Here is a 23,444-nt window from a genome sequence, read left to right on the forward strand (position 1 = left end):
TAAACTCAAGACTAGAGAAAATTTTGTTTGCACACGTAGCTATTCAGCCTTCTTAAAGAAAACTGGAAAGCACAGGTAATACCGTTGACCCTTAAAAACAAAGGTTAGGGGTGCTGACCCTCCACGCAATCAAAAACCAAACTTTATCATCGGCCCCCATATCTGCGGTTCTGCATTTGCGGAACCAACTGCATGGGTTGTGTACTACTGCCTTTAAGTGTACCCACGCAGTTCAAACCAGTGTTGTTCAAGGGTCCACTGAGTAGTCAAAAGCATGATTAGTGCATGTCTTCTGTGGACAGAGGAGTCTACTAAATACTAAGAAGAGTATCAAATCGCTTTGTTATACACCTGAAACATATAAAATTGTATGTCAACTACACTTCAATTAAAAAAGAAAAAAATAATTAAAAAATGAAATTTAAAAAAACACTAAGGAAAGTATAAAGGAAGCAAACAATACAAATTCTGCCCTCAGGGATGGAAGGGATTTCTCTAATATGGAGAATTTGCTCCCTAGCACTGGCTGAGTGTTGAAGCCTGAAAAAAAGGGAGAAGTCACATCTCAGCTTCTTAGAAACAAAGCAGCTCCTTTGGAGCCATACTCAAAGGGAAAACTTACATAAAATCACGGATGCAACTCATTCCCAAGTAAGAAAGAAGCCATGGGATCTGTGACTTTCAGATAACTAGGCAGCCTCGTTTAGCAGTCTAAGGGGGTAGTTGGGGTCTTATTCTACTGTCACTGTCTACCAGCTGTACCTTGTCATTTGGTATCACTAAATTAGGGCAGATTAAACAGAAAGCAACCTCTCACTTTCTGCCAAAACCCTGATATCGAAGATATTGATACTCTGAAACACAGGCATCTCCTAGCCAGAGATCACAAAATAATTGAAGCACTCCTAAGTCTTAAGATACTGTTTGTCACAAAGATTCAGTTCATATGTTATCTTTAACTTTTCTGAGATGATCCAATTTTGTTCTAACCTAAAAATTGCCACACATATCTGATTAAATAACATTATTACTTAGTCTAAGGTGACTGGGTCACATGGGCTAAGTCAAAGCAGACAAACCTTGGTGGACATTTAAAAAATATAACCGAAGAAAACGGCCATTGGTTTAGTTCCCTTTGCCCAGTGTGTTAGTTCTGGTGTGAAGAAGTTAAGAGAAAACCCCTTTGTTTTAGTCACAGAGGGGTTATGTAGTCAACAGGAAACTGCTACTGGCGAGATGCAGAGAGTACCTGATAAATAAATGTATGCTGGATGAATAAATATGTTATGGATCCAAGGAAGATACACAGGTAAAAAAAGAATTCATGTTTTTTTCTGGTTGTTCAAAACTTTTATTTTTGGAATATTTATATTTATGCTTTTGTCACTATCCACAATGTGGCTTTTAAAAAAGGCCTGAGCCACTTTGTGTTCTCACCCCAATATAATCATCATCCCCTCATTCTTAGAATTCCTTTTCCCTGTCACTTTGTCTTTGTGTGGCTTGTATAAAATGAGGACCCTGGAAAAGAACACTTCCTGTGAACTTGAGAGACTAGATGAGCAGTGCCCAGCTCAGCAGGACCAGGGAGGTAAAACTAGCTGGAGAGCAGATACGTTACGATCTGAACCAAGGTATAGTTGTGCGCATGTCTGAAGGGTCGTGCTGACTCACCAGCAGCATAAGGAATATGCAGGTTGACCAGGGTGAGGTAGGATGGTCCACAGGATTGTGTGGATTGCAGGAGGGGGCAGTATATAAAATTCGTGGATTAAACACCTAGCTATTTCCTGAAAATGGCCTAGGTTCTAGAAAACAAAGATCTAGGTGTCTTGATTTTTTTTTTAATTTACAAAGATTCAAGACACTAATATGTTCATTCTTACGGTTTACAATGAAAGCAAATGGCTATGGTGATGCAGAGAAGACAGCTGAACTGCACCAGTATATTAAGACTTTTAAACGAAATTCTGAGTTACCCGACCTTATAAAAATACACATTAATATACTAAATACTGCACAAAGATCTAGGATGGGGGAATATTTAAAAATACATTTCTCTTTGATCAGCACCAAAAATATCATTAGTTTTCTGTACAACTTGTGACAAGTTTTTCAGTATAGGTTAAGTTAAAATGATTTGATAAAAATCACAAACACCACGGAAATCATTAAAGATATATCCAATCAACTTTCAAATACATTTTGACATCAAGGTCAGGCAATTCACTTGGAAGGATATTATCGTGAGTACCACTGAATTACTGTCGTAAGACTTTTGATGTCAACTTTGTATGATGGGGACATTTCACATCTCACACTAAAGGAGGCACTGGGACTTAGAAACTTAAGAAAATTATTAGAACCATTAAGACTGAGGTGAAGAATTTGTGCAGGCTTCCACAATTTCAAAGAGGTAGTGATAGATGCTTGTCCTCCTGGCGATGTCAAATGCAGTTTCCTCCAGGTTGTTCTTCAGACCTGCTTTGATGTAGCGGTTCATCAGGAGGAGTTCGAGGGTATCTTTGCTGTCTCTGTTCCCAGCAGCAAGATGTAAGGGGGTCAAGAGGCCTTTTGTTTGGGCGTTGATATCTGCATCATGCTGCAGTAAGAAAGAAGCCACTCTGGTGTTATTCCACTTACAGGCACTGTGCAGGGGTGTCCAGCCATCCACAGTCACCGCACGAACATCTGCCCTGTGTGCAATCAGCTCCCGGACCACGTCTAAGTGCCCGCTGTAGGCTGCTCGATGGAGCGGGGTGTACCCATCTTCATCTCGAGTGTTCACGTGGGTGGCCTTTTCTGAAAGCAGTCTTCGCACTGTGGTCAGCTGAGAAGAAGACAGATCTTTTACAAACCCAACTCGAAATGAAACAATAAGCAAAGAAAATTAAACCGTCTAGTGGTGTTAGATTTAATTAAGTTAAATAAAAACTTCCTTGTTAGCAGATGACTGTAAAATAAAAAAGTAACATTTTTTTTTGTGGGGGGAACTGATTTAACAATGAACAAGTCAGTGTTAACCATAAACTGTTGATTCTAAGAAAATGATTCTCTGAATACCAAACCATACATTTATTCCTGGTCCAATGAAGGCTTATTGTATAAAAGCTATAGTCCTAGATGAATAATACAGGCTAGAACTGTATTAATATTTTATATTTCATCTGCGAAGAAAACATAGTAATGGAACAGACTGATCTTTCTGTAGTAGGATTATCACACCAATATACATACTGTATAAAACTTTAAAAAATACCTACTGTATAGCACAGGGAACTCTACTCAATATTCTGTGATAACCTAAATGAGAAAAGAATCTAAAAAAGAATGAATATATGTATATGTATAACTGAATCACTTTGCTGTACATCTGAAACCAACACAACGTTGTAAATCAACTACACTCCAATTAAAAAAAAAAACAACTTCTTTTAACAGTAAAATACAATGGTAAAAAGGAAGTCGAGATTAAGGAGCTCAATTCCTTCTAACTAAAACAACCTCAGATACATGTTTTCAGGAAGTGATTTTCAGTTTGGTCTGAGGACCTCTGGTGGGATGCAGTCTGCTCTTGGCTTAAAAAGTTATCCAAAAATGTAAGACCATTTAAGTTATAAGTTTATTAATACAGACATGGGGGAACTTAGTAAAACAAGATACAAGTGGCTAAGTGGGAAGAACAGACTTTGGCTGTTAAGCAGGGTCATCCTACTTGGACAATCCTGGGCAAATTAATGTTCCTGAATCTCAACTTCTTCATCTGTAAAAGGGGAAGAATATGACATATCTTATAGGGATATATGAGGATTAAATCAATAATGTAGTAAGGCACATGGTATAGTTGGTATTTAATAAATGTTAATTCCCATCCTCTCTTTACTAAATGATACTTGTCTTTAGGATGATCCTAATGACTTAATATGAATGATTTAAAAATATAGATGATTGCTTGCTCTCTTTATAGTTAATTATTCTTAAAGCGCCCCAAAATACCCATATGACACTTTGTAGCTTACTATGTGTTTTCACCTACATTGCCTCTGCATAAAACCTTGTATGAAAGAGGCAGGTGTTATGGTGGCCATTTTTACAGATAAGAAAATAGAGGTGCAGAAACAGTAGGATTTGCCCAAAGTTACAGACCAAAGCGAGATTCAGGACAGGTCTTCTGGCTTCCAATCTAATACTTTTCCTACTAAATTAAGGTTTCCTCTGTAACTGTTCTTTTTTTTTTTTTTTTTTTTTTTACCCGATTTTTTTCAGCAGCCCAAAGAAGCAATTTGCTTGGATCTTTTTCCATTTTTTTTTCTTGCAATTGATACCACTCTTCAGTTTTTTCATCTTGCTCTTCATCTTCATCAGAATTCCCTACCCAGAGACTTTGGGTGCCAGTGGGAATAAGGTGTCCATGTGTTTCTAATAATTCAAGTTGGTTAAAGTGTTCAGAAAAGTCCAAGGAGTTCTCTGGGTCTGGTTTTCCATCATCATTTACTTTCTCTTTTTCCATTTTTACTACTATTCTAAATACAAAGCATTTCAAATGCCAGAGTATAAATAATCTTTCCAGAGATGAATTATGTCTGCTTTATTTTATTCATCAAGATCTGAAACACAAACACAAAAATTAGGAGCAAATTGGTTATTGAGGCTTTATCAATAGCATAGATAAGTCTTGCAAATATACACAAATAAACCCTGCCTAAACTTTTTTGGTGTTTATTAATACCCTTCACATTCATTAAATATTGGAACTGACAGATTTCAGTTATCTTTATTTTTAATATTGTTTTTTCTACTAAGTCAGTGGTTATAACTATTTATTTTGAATCTATTGATTCACATACTATATTGTATTATGCTAACAGTGATGAATGCTTGAAGCTTTGAAATTATAACTAATAAAGATAAGCACATTCACGATTTTTATAGACTAGACACACAGAAGCTATAAAGCAGGAGCAAAAATTTTTAGTTCCTAAAAAAACTACTTCCAAGACTCAGAGATTCTTAGAGATGGAAGAGCCCCCAAAGGACATGTGTCCCAATCTCTCACCAATGCAGATATCTTTATCATGACATCTGTAATAATCAACCTATTTCTACTTTAACAATTTCAGGCTTAGGAAAATTCACTGCTTTAAAAAGTAGCCCTATTCATTGACAGACAACTATAGTTCTGAGTTGGCTTCTTGTTTTGAAACAGAACTTTGGCTGTCATTTACTCCTTCATTCAACAAAGATGAATAGAACGCCTGGTATGTGCCAGTCTCTGGGTACTGGGATTCAATAGTGAACAAGATCCACGTCTTGACCTCAAGAAGCTTCCTGTCTCGTCAGGGAGATTCGCAAAGACAGTGTTTAAGTACTATGATAAGACCATATCTAGATATGATGAATATACAGGAAGGTCATAATTAACCCAGTCCTCAGGGAGTAGAGAAGGCTTCCTGAAGGAAATGATATTTATTCTGCTAGGCTGCCATAATAATTTATAAACCAATATCAGCTTAAAGAGTTATGCAGCATATTAAACTTTAACCAATTAAACAAAATGAGAATAACAGATATTTAAAAAATATTTCTCAGCTTCCCAACTATATTTGTTGAAATCTTATCAGTCTTTCATGACTCTTCTCAGATGTCGCCTCCTTCATTAAGTCTTTCTTGAGCCTCCAAATTAGATCTGTCTCTAGTTTCTACTTTTTTGTGTGCTACATACTGTTTTATTTCACCACTAATTTTGTTCTTGTTTTAGTCTCTTAAAAGATTGTAAGCTTAAAGATAGGGACTATATTTAACTTACATTTATGTCCCACTTATATACAGCAAACATTAAGAAATATTTGTAGAATTAAACAGAATTAAAGCCCTATCACTTGATCTTGCTTGGAATGGATTCTGAGAAATCTGAGAGTTAGTCGTGTACCCCTAAGATACTGATTTCTTTCTACCTAATTTTCACAAGTTTTAATTGATACAATCCTAATGCATCATTAGATTTTATTACTACTGCCAAGAACATTAAAGTCAAGTTTAAATTTATCACTCATGACCAGTACCTTCTCTGGACCTGTTACTTTGTTGCACAATGAAAGGATTGTACTAAAGGATTTCCAAAGACTGTCCAACTTTACAGAGTCAATCGAGAGGCCCTATCAGAAAGGCTTTATGTTCTAATATTTTCACTTTTCTCAAACTATTCTCTGAACCTTGCAATACAAAAGTGATCACAAATCTACTCATTAAACACTTTATTAAATAAATACCAGTAAATACTGTATAGTTCATTTGTCATTTGTATCAACCACAGTAACATTATAGCAGAGATCTTATAACCCCCCTTTCCTTTTCATAAAAAGTCTCTTTTTATAATTTAAATTTACTGTTCCAGGTAAAATAAATTACATATAAAAATTTCTTAATGGATTTAATTTAAAAAGTCAACCCCAGGTGCATCTCCCTGATTCAGGACTTAAAAAGCCGATCAAGATACCTACTTGATGATACTCTACCAATAACTAGGGTATGTTTTTTAAAGACCACATTCCATAAGAGATCTAAACTATGTCAACTCTTAACAACTCAGTGACAGGTGGGGCCGTAAACCCCATTTTACAGGTGAAGGCGCTGAGGTTCAGATAGATTAAAACAACTTTCAATGGAACTAAAAGCCCAAATTTTCTAATTCAAAAGTTTCACATTGTTTTTTAATGCACTCTATTTTACTGCTGTCAGCACAAAGCAATGCAGATGTGCTGAACCCGGGATCCAGGCAGACAATAAGGGGACGCAGGGAAAGGATTGTAAACTGGAGTCCGAATGCTCAGTCTCTGGGGAGTGGAGGTGAGGGAGAAGACCACCAGTCCCGGCCCTCCAGTACCGGCTGGTCACTTCACAGGCCCGGGAGTCGCGTCTGCGGCCTTCCGAACTTCTACGAGCGAAAAAGCCGCTCCAGCCCTACTTAGGACCCACCACGCGGCCCGATTCGCAGGGCTCGGCAGGGGTCGACAGGGGACCCGCCCCTTTGGGCCCAGGAGTTCTTAGGTGGCGCCAGGCGACCAGGAAGCGTGGCCCCGGACGAGAAAGACCTACCCACCTTAGAGAGTGGAAAATCGCCGCCGGGAAGCTCGCTTCCGGGGTTCGTCCCCCGGGCTACTCAGGATTGGCTCCTGTATGGGGGCGGGTCCTCGCTGCAACTTTTCCTGCTACCTTACGGCAGTCGGCAGCCAATGAGAGGAGTTGAAGCGCCTACGTCATTAATGAGGTATCGCGAGAGAAGGAGGTGCTTTTTCCTCTCCCGCTTAATTCAGGTTTACGGTCGAGCGGCTTCTCAGGCGGTGCTGTTGCTTTTCTTCTCAGGAATCTCCGTCCTTCTTTCCGGGTAAAAGACAGCCTCGGGTCCCAGGGTGGGGCTTTGGAGAGTCCAGATGTGGGGTAGTTTAGGAGTCGCTTTCTGTATCTGCAGGATCTCGGGCGGAAGCCCAGAGAGGATTGACTCTGGGCCGAGTAAGCTCGGGAGGAGCCTGGGAGGTTTCCGCGTTCTGGTTTCTGAGGGTCCGGTGGTGCGGGGCTGCTGAGGCTTAGAATCCACACCGAACCAGGAATCCGGACGTGGGAGGGGTCGTTCCGCGGTGGCAGCCACGCCTCCCCAAAGATCCTGGCCATTTTCCTTGAACCACGTGTTTCTGCTTATTTACACTACCTTTAAACGTGGACCCCCTGTCTTTTCAAAACAAGCCCATGCCTTTAAAAAAAAATTTTGTGTTCAAGCAGGAAATACGGGGTCGCCTCATGCTCCAGAGTAGCCCATGCATGCAACTTAAACATTTCTGCACATCCAGAGTTGGTGTGCTAAACCAGAACTATTGGGTGTGACCCTTTTTGCCCATTCATTTAACAAACATTAGCTTCCCATGGGGCATGGAAAGGGAAACAGGAGAGGAGCTTAATCATAATGGTGAAACTAGAGTGTCACTGGAGATATGTTTGTTTTTTTTTTAAGCTCTGAAAATAAAAGTATAGTAGTGCTTAATTGAAAATGAGACACTTCCAAAATTGCCAGTCTGCTTTTTAAAAATGTGTTTTGAATAATATAATTTTGTTTTAGAATTTGGAATCGAGTGAGTTTTCTGACGTGTTTGAGCACAGGACCCAGGGGTACTTGGAGAGAGAACTGGTCCTGGAGGAGCTGGACTGATCATAGAAATGAGTCCTGCAGATGCTCTGTAAGCACCTGTCTTCCGAAGTCTTCTTTGTTGCTTTGGGTTTCTACAGTCTATCAACTATGATCACCATAAAAGAAAACTTATTTAATAAATTATGAGTAAATAAAGACCTTGCCTCTGAATACAAGTGTTAGTCATCAAAAAGAATATTTGGAATGGTTAACAATTCATACTATGTGTTTATTAACTAAAGATAATATGCAGCTATAGATTGGGGTTTTGCAGTAGGTTGGCATATGGCTATATAAGTTTATGTTCTTAGGTTTTGTCTTAAACTATTGAAGCTATAAATATACTTGAACTAAGTCTTACTAGCTAATGCAAGTCTTTTTTTCCTTAATTAATTATTTTTGGCTGCGTTGGGTCTTCATTGTTGCGGTGGGCTTTCTCTACTTGCGGCGACCGGGGTTGCGGTATGCGGGCTTCTCATTGCGGTGGCTTCTCTTGTTGCAGAGCTCAGGGCTCTAGGCGCGCGGGCTTCAGTAGTTGTGGCACACGGGCTTAGTTGCTCCGCAGCATGTGGGATCTTCCCGGATCAGGGATCAAACCTGTGTCCCCTGCATTGGCAGGTGGATTCTTAACCACTGAGCCACCAGGGAGGTCCTGATGCAAGTCTTTTAAAGCAGATTTTTAAAGAAGTAAATTGCTTTAGTACTGAATAAATTAGAAATGAATCTGACTAAAATGAAAATAAAGGACTAGAAAAAGTTAAGTGGAAAAAGCTTCAAACTTGGAATCTTTCACCCTTCTTTTAATTTCTTTTTATGTATCTATCTATCTATCTATCTATCTAATCTATCTAGGCTGCACTGGGTCTTTGTGGCAGCGCACCCGGTCTTCCTTGCAGTGCACGGGCTTCTCTAGTTGCGGGCTCTAGAGCGCGTGGGTGTAGTAGTTCCGGTATGCGGGCTTAGTTGCGGCATGTGCGGTCTTAGTTCCCCAACCAGGGATTGAAGCCGGGCCCCCTGCATTGGGAGAGCAGAGTCTTAACCACTGGACTACCAGGGAAGTCCCCTTAATTTCTTAATTAGTATTGTGTAACCTTGGACAAATTAGCAAGCGTCTAAACTTTGTCTCAATTTCTTCATTTGTATAATTGGATTACAAATGACTCTGAGGGCTTCCCTGGTGGTGGCGCAGTGGTTAGGAATCCGCCTGCCAATGCAGGGGTCACGGGTTTGAGCCCTGGTTGGGGAAGATCCCACATGCCACCGAGCAACTAAGCCCGCGTGCCACAACTACTGAAGCCCGTGCGCCTAGATCCTGTGCTCCGCAACAAGAGAAGCCACCGCAATGAGAAGCCCGTGCACCGCAACGAAGAATAGACCCCACTCTCCGCAACTAGAGAAAGCCGGCACACAGCAACGAAGACCCAATGCAGCCAAAAATAAATAAATAAAATAAATAAATTTTTTAAAAAAATGACTCTCAGATTAATTCTCATATTTAAGTAAGAGACCTCAAGGGAAAATACCTTACAAATTGCTATGGAAGTCTGGGTAGTAATGTGATCTGAAAGTATTCTGACTTACCTGTATGTATATAGCAATCAGAACTGTGCATATCATTTTGAAGTTTCTGAAGAGAAATCTTTTCTGGAAAATTCTCTTATGTATAAAGATTTGAATTTTGGAGATACATATAAAATTTTTTTTGAAGTTAGTATGGTTTTGTGAAAACAGCCTGAGTTTTAATACCGGGTTTTAGTTCCATTTCTACCATTTTGTTTCATGATAAATCAGTTAATTTCTCTGTGTATAGCTTTCTAGTTTTTCAGAGATAATAATACTTAACCTGTTTACATGTGGGAGTTGAGATGAGATCAGGGATACCAAAATATTTTAAAGACAATTAAAAGTTATATTAAGTTTAAGAGAGAATTAATAACTATCATATTGCTGCTTCATATGAAAGTACTTTTGAATACTACCAAATTTAAATGGCATTGTAAATTAGTTTTGTTACTTGGCCAAAGTCATTAATGAAAGACTAACTTTGTATGGAGAGCAAGCCTCTTCAGGGCCCTGGATGTAAGTTACTAGATTATTAGGATAAAAATCTACTTATAAAGTAAGGAGAAGGGCTTTTTAAATTAACCAGTTAATTCTAATTTTCTTGGGAAAGTGCAAAGTAGATAAATAATAAGTTTAGATACTGGGATCAAATCCTCTTGCATTTTTGCTGTGGAACAGAGCAGGAAAACAACCAAGCTTTCAAATCCAGGTTACATATCAGTTTATGAAACTGGCTGTAATGAGGCTATACATTTCTGAAGCAGTTACAGAACCTTTTAAAAATGTGTGTACATTTGTTCTGCTTTGTCTTAGTGGTAAGAAAACAGTGACGTTAATGATCTGTTGAATGCTTCAAATTTTGGGACCTAGTTTAGGGCTGGAAAAATGATTTTATGTCATAACTGCTATTATTTTATAGATTTAGGTTTCAGTTTGCTTGAACATCCTTTTAATGAATTATATTGACGTGCTTCTTCTTTTCTAATACAGCGATGATGAAAATACATTTAAAATCTTAGTTGCAACAGATATTCATCTGGGATATATGGAAAAAGATGCAGTCAGAGGAAATGATACGTTTGTAACACTTGATGAAATTTTAAGACTTGCCCAGGAAAATGATGTGAGTTTAGTTTGCATTTTTGCAATTTCTACCAAGTTCCCTTACTCAACTTGCTCTTTTTCCTTTTAAAGATAGAGGTTTGTTTTATAGGCCCATGTGCTGAAAGCCCAAAGGAGATTTTGTGTTCTTTATTCCCTGAATTCAAGTAGGAGCTACTTTTGTAAATAGTCTGTAAAAATTTACAAATATTTACAGTGTTTACTGAGTGCAGTATCCTGTGGCAGTTTCTATTTGAAATCTAAAGATGACTGTCATAGTTTCTGCTTTCAAAGAACGTGCAGCAAGCAAATCAGTATGTGAGATATGATAAATGTCAAAAATGCTCAGATGCAAGAACCATAAGATTATAAACAGCATTTCCTGGGAGTTTGGAGGTAGAAGAGATCACATTTAGATGAGGATAGCAAGATGAGGTGAATGAAGTGGCATTTAACTTGGGCTTAGAAGGATGGTAGGCTTTTAATGAGTGAAAAGCAAAGAGAGTGTACACCTCCCGTGAAGCAGTAGGAAGGGCACAGAGGTGAGACGATTGGTCCATTAGGGGTACAGCAGCTGTTTGGCTCACTGGTAGGTCGCGTGTTAGAAAGCACGCTGAAAGACGAGAAATGTGGTTTGAGCTGCATCAAGAGCTTCAAATACCAGATTGAGGAGTTTGTACCCAGTTTAATAGAAAGTCTTCTGGCAACAGAGTACAGCATGAAGGCAAGATAAGTTGGAGGCTTTTTAAAAGTGGTGCCATGGAATGGAAAAGAGGAAGTGAATGCAGGAGATAATACAAAGAGAGGATTTGGATACTTTGATTGGTTAGTCAGTCGTAGGGGGTGGGGATGAGGGAAAAGGGGATGACGGTGACTCTGGAGTGTATTACGTTTGGGTGGATGGTGGTACCAATAATAGAAGTAGGTTTTAAATAAGAAAGATTTCTTCCTTATTTTCATACTTCCTTATAACATACTTCTTTATGTGGGAAGGTGATGAATTCTGATTGAGACCATTTGAGTTGGAGATTCCAATAGGACATTCAAGGAAACATTCCAGCAGACAGTTGAAATGTCCATCTCGAGCCCAAAAGACAGCTGGGGAATAAACATAAATTCTAGGGACTTGCAAACTTCAACCTTGACTTTTCCTCAGAATTCTCTTCAGTTCTTCTGCAAGTCCTTTGGTTCTTATTCCCAAATGTACACAAGTGGAACCTCTCTACTGTTTTCTACCTTCATGTCTGTAAACTTAGTCCAAAACTTTTGTCATATTTTGCTGAACTACAGCAGCTCCCCTTAGGTTTTTTTACTTCCATTCTTTCCCCCTACAGTATTCAGCATAGCAGCCGAAGTGAACTTACAAAAATCATGTCGGATCATGTCACTCTGCTGCTTATAATCTTCTAAGTGGCCTTCCACTGAATCTAGAATAAAAATTAGACTCCAAGGTTCAGTGTGATCTGGCCCCTGCCAGGAGACTTCATCTTCTTCCACTCTGCCTGGTTGGTTTGTGTTTCATCCATACAGAGATGTTTGTTCTACTCTGGTACCTCTGCATGTCTGGTTCTCGTCCTGCTCAGAGCACCTTGATCTTGCCAGGTTTGACTTCTCAGTTCTCAATTCAAGTTTTACCTTTTTTGGGGAGGTCTTCCCTGATGTCTCCAAACACTCTTAATCACATTACTCATTTATTTTTTTTTTATAGCACCATCTGAAATAATTTTTTGAATTATTTACGTGTTTATTATCTTCTCCACTAAAAGGTGAACTCCATGAGAATGAAAAATCTTTTTTGTTTGCTCATGTGTATCCTAGCACCTAGAAAGGATCTGGCAAGCAGTAGGCACTCTTATAAATGTGTTCATGAATGGGAGAATGTCTAGGACTGTCTCCTTTTACCCTGAGGGCAGAGAAATTTGCAGTCAAAGAAGGTCTGTTTCCTGCCAGAGAATCCTCTGTTCTTTCTTTTCTAACTCTTAGGTGCTGAAGTATTTCTTTCCCTGAGCACGAGCTGTTTTTTTTTCCTTACCTTGTCCTTTCCTTCCCTTCCATTTCCTCCTGTTTCTCCTCCCTGCATCCTTTAATCTTAACTGCCCCCTCCCACCTACAGCCCCATGCTGGTACTTCCAAATGCATGTTTACTTCCCCCCATCATTTGTGTTTATTATTTCTTCTTATTGAAATCTAAATTCTTCCCGATTTTTAAGTCCTCTATTTTGTGGGCCTGTGCCATCTAACCAGCCTTATTTCTACTCTCCAGTTCTTTGGAATCTTTTTTTATTTTTATTTTTTGACTTTTAATTTTGAAACAATATCAATCTTACATAAACATTGCAAGAATAGTACAAATAATTCCTTACCCTTCACCGAGATTTTCCTACACTTTACCACATTTGATTTATCCTCTTCATAAACACACACACACACACTTTTTCTGAACCATTTGAGAGTAAATTACATAAGTAACCACAGTGCACTTATCAAAACCAGGGAATTATGTTGATTCAGTACGATTATGTAATTCTAAGATGCCGCCAGTTGTCCCGACAAAGTCTGTCATAGCAGTTTGGGGGCAGGTCAGTGGTGTGCAGATCCCAATCCAGGATTACATTTTGCATTTAGTTGTCACGTCTCTTTAGTCTCTTGTAATCTGGGATGTTTCCTCAGTCTGCCTTGTCTTTCATGACCCTGACATTTTTGAAGAGTCCAGGGTAGTTACTTTTGCAGAATATTCCTCAGTTGGATATGTCTGACGTTTCCTCATGAGTAGATTCACTTTGGGCAGGAATACCACAGAAGCAAGTTGTGTTCTCAGTGATCCCTGGAGTCACAAACCAGTTTTTAAAAATATTTAAAAAAATTTTTTTTTGCTTGTGTTAAAATACGCATACCATAAAACTTCCCATCCTAACCATTTTTAAGGGTACAGTTGAGTAGTGTTAAGCACATTTGCATGGTTGAGTGACCAATCTCCAGAACTCTTTTCGTCTGGTAAAAGTGAAACTATATCATTTAAACAACTATTTCTCTTTCCCCTCCCCTGTAAAAATGTTTGTTTGCTTTGTTGTTTTTGTTTTGTTTCTTCTATGCCTTGGATTATGATCATTTTCTCCCTTTACTCAAATCATGTTTAGTTTTTTGAAAATTTTTTATTTATTATTATTTATTTATTGTTTATTCTTGGCTGTGTTGGGTCTTCGTTTCTGTGCGAGGGCTTTCTCTAGTTGCGGCGAGCGGGGGCCACTCTTCATCGCGGTGCGCGGGCCTCTCACTGTCGCGGCCTCTCTTGTTGCGGAGCACAGGCTCCAGACGCGCAGGCTCAGTAGTTGTGGCTCACGGGCCCAGTTGCTCTGCGGCATGTGGGATCTTCCCAGACCAGGGCTCGAACCCGTGTCCCCTGCATTGGCAGGCAGATTCTCAACCACTGCGCCACCAGGGAAGCCCCATGTTTAGTTTTGAAGACCTGGCTTAAATCCCACATTTTTATTGAAGTCTCTCTGACTCTTGTTGGGATTGGGGCAGAAATCTTTTCCTTCTTCCCTTCTAAGTTCCCTGGCTGGTCTAATAATTAAGGTGACGTAAGACAGATTAACAGGGTAAAAACAAATTTCATACGTATGGGAGCCCCACAGAAATACGAGACTCCTCAGCAGTGAAGTAGTTGAGGCTTATCTGCCATCCTGAGCTAAGGAGAAGGGGAAAGGAGTTTGGGGCTTTAAAGGGGAGGAAGACAGTGCACAGGAAGATGAGAAGATCAGATGTTTGGTAAACAGGTGTTTGCCATGCCATGCGATGTCTTTCTGATATCAGAAATTACCTCTGGTAATAGCTCTCTTCCTGGTACATGCCCCCTATCCAAATTCTTTTAGGCAGTTTAGAGCGAGGTAAAACAGCTTTTCCTGACTCTGCTGGGTCTTAATTGCCTTCAGCTCAAAACAGTCCACATTGCCAAAGTGGTCCATTTTGTGGTGACATATTCTGCTGCCCTCACTACTGTAGCCCGTGGTGATCTGTATTGCTGGGTTCTTTTGTATAATCAAGAACTTAATCAAGTTTCTTTACGTAGATTGTACGCTTTTTTTTTGTTTGTTTTTTGTTTTGTTATTTTGGTTTTTTTTGTTTTGTTTTGTTTTGTTGGTTTTTTTTTTTTTTTAAGAGGAACATTTTCAGGAAGATTTTTTTTTTAAATTTATTTATTTATGGTTGTGTTGGGTCTTCATTTCTGTGCGAGGGCTTTCTCTAGTTGTGGCAAGCGGGGGCCACTCTTCATCGCGATGCGCGGGCCTCTCACTATCGCGGCCTCTCGTTGCGGAGCACAGGCTCCAGACGCGCAGGCTCAGTAATTGTGGCTCACGGGCCTAGTTGCTCCGCGGCATGTGGGATCCTCCCAGACCAGGGCTCGAACCCGTGTCCCCTGCATTGGCAGGCAGACTCTCAACCACTGCGCCACCAGGGAAGCCCGATTGTACGCTTTTGAAAGTGTGTTGGACTTTCTTTCTGTGTGATTTCCCTTCTCTCTGGTTGTTCCTGAATGCTCTTCCTCGAAATCTCGTTTATCCTTCATGGTGCAACTCAGATGCCACCATGTTAGCCCATTCTTCCCAGACGTTGTCCTCAGGTGAATTTCCTCCTCTCAGTTGGAATTAATTGTAATGTCATCTCTACTCCTGGTTTGTTTATATATCTGTTCTAGTGCATGTCAGAGTCTGACTTACGTTTAGATGCTTAGCAGTTTGTCTCTCCCATTAGATTTTGAACATATTTAGGATAGGGATCGTATTTAATTCATCACACTCAGTATAGGGTATGGAACGTTGTCTGTGTTTAATGAGGGCAGGGACATCCTATATTTTGTAGATTGCTATTTCCTTAGCTGCCAGTGCCTGTAAGGACTCTAAATAATTGTTGAATGAATCAAGTGAATAATTTGGACTGAATCTGCTATCCCTTCCATAGGTTTTATTAAAGTGCTAAGTTTATGTTTGATTTGGATAACTTTAAAGAAAGAAGTATGATCACTTTGGGTAGTGTGAGTTAGAAACTTGGTGTAGTAATTTGAAGATGGCCTTTTTGAAGGTGACCTAGGAACCTAAGCTGAAGTCAGATTAATGACCAGATTGAAAGGCCCTTTGACTAAACAAAATATGAAACTTTAAATCTCCACACATAATAGTATCTTTTACAAGATTTTTTTTCTATCTCTTTGCGCTATTGTTTTAAAAATTTTATCTGTAAAACATACTAATTTTCACACTATTTTCTGTTGATTAGGTGGATTTCATTTTGTTAGGGGGTGATCTTTTTCATGAAAATAAACCCTCAAGAAAAACAGTACATAACTGCCTCGAGTTATTAAGAAAATATTGCATGGGGGATCGTCCTGTACAGTTTGAAATTATCAGCGATCAGTCAGTCAACTTCGGTTTTAGTAAGTAAGTATATTTAAATGCTTAAATGAATGTTTCCTTATGATAGTTAATATTACATGTATGTATAATATATAATATTTTCTGTATAAGACACATGAACACGGTAACAATTAGCCATTTTACCTTCAGTATAAGCTATTTCCTTGGTAAATGTAGTTCTTTGAATTTTCTGTATATTGTTGTATTAAATTCTATTTCCCTAATTAATAGACTGAGTAACTTCTCAAATTTTTTTTGTACATTTGGTATCTCTTCTGTTCATATCCTTTGTCCATTTTAAAAATTGGGACATTTTTGTCTTTTCCTATTGAATTTGCAGGAGTTATTTCTAGATATTAAGCCTTTGTTAGGCATGTATTTTTTCCCACTCAGTGGATTGTCTTTTGACTTTGTTTACAGGGCCTTTTGATGACAGAAATATTTAATTTTGATGTTCATAGTCAAACATGTTATTTTTTTTCTTTAATATTTGTGCTTTTGGGACTTATTTACAATATCCACCTAGAACCCCATGTCATAAAGGTACTCTGTTTTTTCTTAAACATTGTACAGGATACCACACTGCATTTAGTTGAAATGGTCTCAAAATCTCCTTTCGACTATGCCAGTCTTTTTCAGACAGACACTGACACTTTTGAAGTGTACTGGTCAGATATTTTGTAGAATGTCTCTCAACTTGGGTTCTTCTCGTGATTAGACTAGGGTTATTGGTTTGGGGGAAAGAATATTCCTTATAGGTGGAGTGCCCTTCTCAGTATGTAAGGAATACATGCTATCAACATGGCCTGCACTGGTGAGGTTAACCTTGGTCACTTGGTTAAGATGGTGTCTTGCAGGTTTCTCCACTGTCAAGTTACTATTTTTCCCATTCCATATACTGTTTGTAAGAAGTGAGTAGCTAAGTCCAGCCCACGCTCGAAGAGAGGGCGTTACGTTTCACTTCCTGGAGAGAGGAAAGAGTATCAAAGAATTTATGGGCGTGTTAAAACCACTACAGTAATTAGTAAATATTTTAGGGGAGGCTATGCAACTATTCTGTTTCTCTTTAAAGTTTGTCCAATAATTTTAGCATTTGTCAGTGGCTCTTGCCTACAGCAGTTGTAACTGCGGTGTCCTAATGGTGATTTTCTAAATATTTCCCACATTCTTTCTGCATTTATTAATTGGAATAGTTCTGTAAAGATTTGTCCCTTCTCCCCCATTTGTTTATTTATTTATTCAGTTGTCTGTATCAGTAGGAATTTATTCAATTGTTTATATCAGTATGAACTCATTTTTTTTCCTTTGGATTGTAATTTAATACTATTATAATCTATTTTGTTGCTCAAATAAATTGTTCCAGCTTTAGCCATTGGGCACTCTTTCAGACCACCTCTTGGGTCCTTTCAGCATGCCGTCATCTTTTTTCCCCCCTTTTTGGTACTGTAAGATGCTCCAGGTTAATTTTGTATTTTCTTTTCCCTAGCCCTAGACTCATCCATTTCTTCAAGGAGTCTTGGTTCATTTTGGAATGGTATTTGGAAGCTAGAATCTGGATGCTAGGCTTGCACATGGCTATTGTCTTGTCACTGCTTCTAGGCTCTCTCAGAGCACAGAGCTTAAATATATACACATACACACACATATATACACATATTATACACACATGTATACATGTAAATGTAAAAAGAAAAAAAATATATATATATATATAAAGTAACCCCTGAAAACAAACATAGCTATATTTATTTCTTATCTATTTGTGTATATATATTTTAAAAATGAGTTTATATTGGGAGGTAAATTTTTGGAGATATTTTCATGTAAGAAAATGGCTATTTTTAACTTCGGATTGATAATTTGGCTGAGTATAGAATAGGATTTTAAAAAATTCTTGTAATTTTTAACATATGTTCTTGTTTTTAAGAATTCTGATCAGCCTTTACCCATCGTCTACTCAAATCTAAAACTTTATTATTTTTAAACTGCTTCACCCACCCCATAGATGTGTTTACCTATTTCTTCACTTACTATTGCTGTTTCTTATGTTTCATTCCTTTTGTCTAGATTCAGTTTCCTTTCCGAAGTACAGTTTTTAGTAGTTTTTCACTGCCTGTCAGTAAACTCTTATTTTTTGGTGCTTTTGAGGAGTCTTGCTCTCATTTTAGTTGCTGGAAAAGCAGTATAACATAGTGCTTAAAAGCATGGATTCTGATATAAGACAGTCTGAGGTCAAATCCTGGATCTGCCCTACCTTAGTTTCATTATTGTGAGATGGGAAAAGAATAGTGCTAATCTTACAGAATTGTTGTTAGGAGTAGTTGAGTTAATAAGAAAATTGCTTAGAATAGTAGCTGGCATAAAGAAAGGAGTCTTTTTGCAGTCTTACTGTGACATATTTAGTTGTGGATTTAGTTCTATTTATCCTGCTTGGGCTACATGCATTTCAAACTAAGAATTTTTTTTGCAGCAATTTTGGAAAATTCTTATCCAGTATGTTTTCTGTTTCCTATTCTTTTTCTTTCTGAAAATTATTTATATTTTACCCACTTTTTAATATTCCCTATAACTTTATCTCTTTGTACTATATTTTGGATAATTTTCCCTCTGGTTTACTAGTTCATGTAAAACATAGACCAAAAAAAAAAAAAAAAAAAAAGATAGGGAAACTGAAAAAAGAAGACTCCTAAGTAGTTACTAGCTCAATTCTATTCCTATCAAAATTCCAATGACATTTTTCACAAAAATAGAACAACCAACAGGTACATGAAAAGGTGCTCAACATCACTAATCATCAGGGAAATGCATATCAAAACCACAATGAGATATCAACTCAACACCTGTCAGGATGTCTATCATCAAAAAGATAAGAGAGAACAAGTGTTGGAAAGGGTGTGGAGAAAAGGGAACCCTTGTGCACTGTTGGCGGGAATGTAAATTTGTGCAGCCACTATGGAGAACACTGTGCAGGTTCCCCCCCAAATTAAAGATAGAATTATTATGTGATCCAGCAATCCTACCTCTGGGTGTATATCCAAAGGAAATGAAAATGGGATCTCAAAGAGATAATCTGCACTCCCACATTCATTGCAGCATTATTCACAATGGCCAAGATATGGCAACAACATAAGTGTCCATCAGTGGAAGAAGGGATAAAGATGTGATATATGGGTGTGTGTGTGCAGATATATATATTCAGCCATGAGAAAGGACATCCTTTCGTTTGAGACAACATGGATGGACCTTGAGGGCTTTATGCTAATTAAAATAAGTCAGACAAAAAGACAAATACTGTGTGATATCACTTATACAGTATATGAAATCTGAAAAAGCTGAACTCATGTAAATGGAGACTAGAATGGTGGTTACCAGGAGCAGGGAGTTGGGGGAAAAGGGGAGATGTTGATCAAAAAAATATATAATTTTCAGTTTAAAAATGAATAAGTTCTGAGGATCTAATGTACAGCATAGTGGTTATAGTTAGTAATATTGTATTTTATACTTGAAAGTTTCCAAGAGAGTAGATCTTAAATATTCTCATTACGAAAAAGAAATGGCAATTATGTGACATGATGCAGCTGTTAAGCTAGGTGTGTGTGAAGCTTAAAGTGATAAGTAAGCTATAGTGGTTATCATTTTGCAATATATGAGTATATCAAGTCAACACATTGTATACCTTAAAGTTATACAATGTTACATGTCAATTATATCAGAATAAAGCTGGAAAAAAGAAAGTATATTATAATGCTACAATAATTTTAAAAGTTTAAAAAGTGGTATGACTCATGAATTGATAGGCAGATAAGTGGAAGAGTATAGAAATTCCAGAAATAGCCTCAATACATGCGGGAATTTAGTATTTGATAAAGGTGGTATCTCATATCTCCACAAAAAATATAGCTTATCCAATAAAAGAACTAGAAGAAACTGTTAGACATTTTAAAAAAAGATCTGGATGTGGAAAAGACTTTTCTAAGTATTACACAAACCCAGAATCCATAAAAAAAAAGATTGATATGTTTGTCTTTGTAAAAGTAAATTTCTGCATGGCAAGAGCCGCCCAAAGCGAAGTCAAAAGTCTGGGTTCAACCAGGAAGAATATTTGCAACTCATGGCAAATTACGGTCTAATTTTCCCAATAGTTAATAGTTAAGTAGTTCTTTCGAGTCAATTTAAAAAAAAAATCCATGACTTAATAAAAAATAGGTAAAGAATATGGACATAGTTCATAGAAAAGGAAATAAAGTAGCATTTAAACATATTAAAAGAATATGAAAGATGCAAAATGACGTATACTGATATATTTTTCTCCTATAAGATTGATATAGATCAGTAATTCTCAGTCCTGGGTGCACATTATCATTACCTAAGAATCTTAAAAAATACTGATGCCCTGTCTCCAGGTCAGTTAATCTTTCTGAGTGTGTCTTGGACATTGGTGGATCTTCAAAGATTCCTAGAAAATTCTAACATGCAGCTAGGGTTTAGAACCACTGGCATAGATTGAAAAAGCTTGATAATGTATTGGGTTGGCCAAAAAGTGCCTTCGGTTTTTAAGTAAAAATAAAAGACACATTTTTCATTTTCACCAAGAACTTTATTGAACAATGTATTCACCCTTTTGTTCCACTACCTTCTGCCGTTTTTCAGGCAACTTCATAATTCCATCTTCCAAAAACTTTTTATCTTTTTGAGCAAAGAACTGTTCCAGGTGCCTTTTACAGTCTTCCAGAGAATTGAAATTTTTTCCATTAAGAGAATTCTGTAAAGACCTAAATAAATGGAAATCCGAAGGTGCAATGTCTGGTGAATATGGCAGATGATTCAGAACTTCCAGCCAAGCTGTAACGGTTTTTGCCTGGTCATCAAAGAAACATGCGGTCTTGTGTTATCCTGATGGAAGATTATGCGTTTTCTGTTGACTAAATCTGGATGCTTTTCGTCCAGTGCCACTTTCAGTTGGTCCAGTTGGGAGTAGTACTTGTTGGAATTAATCGTTTGGTTTTCCAGAAGGAGCTCATAATAGAGGACTCCCTTCCAATCCCACCATACACACAACATCACCTTTGGATGAAGACCGGCCTTTGGCGTGGTTGGTGGTGGTTCATTTCACTTGCCCCACGATCTCTTCCATTCCACATTATTGTACAGTATCCATTTTTCATTGCCCGTCACAATTTGTTTTAAAAATGGAACTTTTTATTACATTTAAGTAGAGAGTCACATGCGGAAATACGGTCAAGAAGGTTTTTTTCGCTTAACTTACGTGGAACCCAAACATCAAAGCGATGAACATAACCAAGCTGGTGCAAATGATTTTCATTGCTTGTTTTGGATATTTTGAGTATGTCGGCTATCTCCCACGTGGTATAACGTTGATTGTTCCCAGTTAATGTCTCTATTTAATCGCTCTCAACTTCATCTGGTCTACCTGACCAGGGAACATCGTCCAGTGAGAAATCTCCAGCACGAAACATCGCAGACCACTTTTGACACATTCGATCAGTCACAGCACCTTCTCCACACACTGCACAAATCTTTTGTTTTGCATTTCGGTTGCGTTTTTACCTTTCTTGAAATAATAAAGCATAATATGCCGAAAATGTTGCTTTTTTTCTTCCATCTTCAGTATTAAAATGGCTACACAAACCTTTACCAATTTTCATGTCTTTTTTTTTAAATGCACGCTGATATGACAGCTGTCACATACAATCTAACAAAATTGTTTCAAATGAAATTAAAGACAACTAAGCGCTACTAGAGCCATCTTAGGGAAAAAACCGAATGAACCTTTTTGGCCCACCCATTATGTTGGTGGAGTAGGAGGAATTAGTCTCATGGATTGCAGTTGTACTATGAGTAAATCATACAACCTCTGTGGAGGGGAATTGGCAGTAGTTATCAAATTTACAGATACACTCATTCCTTTTGACCTGACAGTTTCCTTCTAGATATTTTCCTATACTCACAAGGGCAACTTTGTACAAGATTACTCACTGTAACAATATTTGTAAAACAAAAGGCTGGAAATAGTCTAAATGTCCATTGATGGGTAACTACTTAAACACATTATAATAATCCATGCAGTGTACAGCTAAAAAAATCACAAGGAAGCTCTTTATGTACTGATATGGAATGATTTATAAAGTATGTTAAGTGATAAAGGCAGGGGGCAGAAATCTATATTGTGCTACCATTTGTTTAAGAAGGAAGATGTATTTATTTGCTTTACAGGTATGAGATATTTTTGCACAGATACACTAGAAATTCCTAATGTTATTTGCCTCTGAGAAGAGAAGCTTGGTGACTAGGGGCAGGAGTGGGTGGGAACTTTAAGTCATCCAAGTAGTAAGTGATAGAGCTGGAATTTTTAATCTAGGTCTTTTGGATTCCAGAGTAGATGTATTTCTTCCCCTCCCGCTTCTACAAATAAAAACCTTTTATAAAGGCTTTCAAAATTTTGAAAGCGTATTTCCTATTAATCAGATATTCAAATCTTTCATACAATTCATAAGCATCATATATTTGTATGGTTTTCTTTTAAAGTGTAGTACTTTGAGATCTTTTGAAACTTGAATTGAAATGAACTGCTGCCTTGGATTTTATTTTTTTAAAGCTCCAAACTAGCGGTCATTCGCCAGCTTATATCATCCAGTTTGCCTATAACTGTATTAATTTTTTGGAGGAGGATAATGGGGGAAACATATTTCGTCTCTTATAGAAACTTTTCTTTCTTTCTTTTTTAAGGTTTCCATGGGTGAACTACGAAGATGGCAATCTCAACATTTCAATTCCTGTGTTTAGTATTCATGGCAATCATGATGATCCTACGGGGGTAATTATTGGGTTCTTAGTTGAAATTTTAGAAACGATCAGTTTAGTTTGTCTTTGGAAAGCATTCTTTCACTTCTTCCCAGCAATTTGTAGTCAAATTGAGTCAGAAGTTCAAATTGACTTTTTATCATTCATATAAGCTTTTATACTGCTTTTTAGATAATTTTTTAATATCTGGAATAATAAATGGCATGTGACATACACATTTATTTCATAAGTGCCAAGGTTAACAGTAACCAGGAGGAAGAATAAACACCTAACATTTATATAATGCTTTACAGTTTACCAAGGGCTTTTGTATCTCTTATCACATAAATCTCACCTGTAGGAAATGAGGGTTTCATGAACAGTTTAAA

At 37.8% G+C, this 23,444-nt stretch overlaps 2 protein-coding genes across 4 annotated transcripts in view; one reads left to right on the forward strand and one right to left on the reverse strand.

The window, feature by feature from the left end:
• Positions 1-1,327: 1,327 nt before the first annotated feature.
• Positions 1,328-7,161, reverse strand: ANKRD49 (ankyrin repeat domain 49). Of its 2 annotated transcripts, none has more exons than XM_059929395.1 (3): positions 7,100-7,161; positions 4,253-4,607; positions 1,328-2,830 (listed from the first exon to the last, which is right to left on the reverse strand). In XM_059929395.1, the coding sequence occupies exons 2-3, from the start codon at positions 4,508-4,510 to the stop codon at positions 2,369-2,371; spliced, it is 720 nt and encodes a 239-aa protein (XP_059785378.1). In that variant the 5' UTR covers positions 4,511-4,607; positions 7,100-7,161; the 3' UTR covers positions 1,328-2,368. The 2 variants fall into 2 exon arrangements, with proteins under 2 accessions (XP_059785378.1, XP_059785379.1); XM_059929396.1 differs by lacking the exon at positions 7,100-7,161 and adding an exon at positions 6,976-7,064.
• Positions 7,162-7,286: 125 nt separating this feature from the next.
• The window catches only part of MRE11 (MRE11 homolog, double strand break repair nuclease), a 68,040-nt gene continuing 51,882 nt past the window's right edge, over positions 7,287-23,444 (forward strand). For both annotated transcript variants that reach the window (XM_059930572.1, XM_059930573.1), the window contains exons 1-5: positions 7,287-7,384; positions 8,111-8,228; positions 10,733-10,865; positions 16,118-16,278; positions 23,002-23,089. In XM_059930572.1, the coding sequence (XP_059786555.1) occupies positions 8,209-8,228; positions 10,733-10,865; positions 16,118-16,278; positions 23,002-23,089 (402 nt within the window). In that variant the 5' untranslated portion in view covers positions 7,287-7,384; positions 8,111-8,208. The remainder of the gene's footprint in view (positions 7,385-8,110; positions 8,229-10,732; positions 10,866-16,117; positions 16,279-23,001; positions 23,090-23,444) is intronic.

The sequence above is a fragment of the Balaenoptera ricei genome, chromosome 8 (assembly GCF_028023285.1).
Source record: "Balaenoptera ricei isolate mBalRic1 chromosome 8, mBalRic1.hap2, whole genome shotgun sequence".
Lineage (NCBI taxonomy): Eukaryota > Metazoa > Chordata > Mammalia > Artiodactyla > Balaenopteridae > Balaenoptera > Balaenoptera ricei.

Coding starts and splice junctions, on each gene's coding strand:
- ANKRD49 (XM_059929395.1), bottom strand. CDS start 4,510: ATGGAAAAAGAGAAAGTAAATGATGATGGAAAACCAGACCCAGAGAAC. Junction 2,831..4,252: donor GGGCTGCTGAAAAAAATCGG/GTAAAAAAAAAA, acceptor TCTTCTTCTCAG/CTGACCACAGTGCGAAGACT.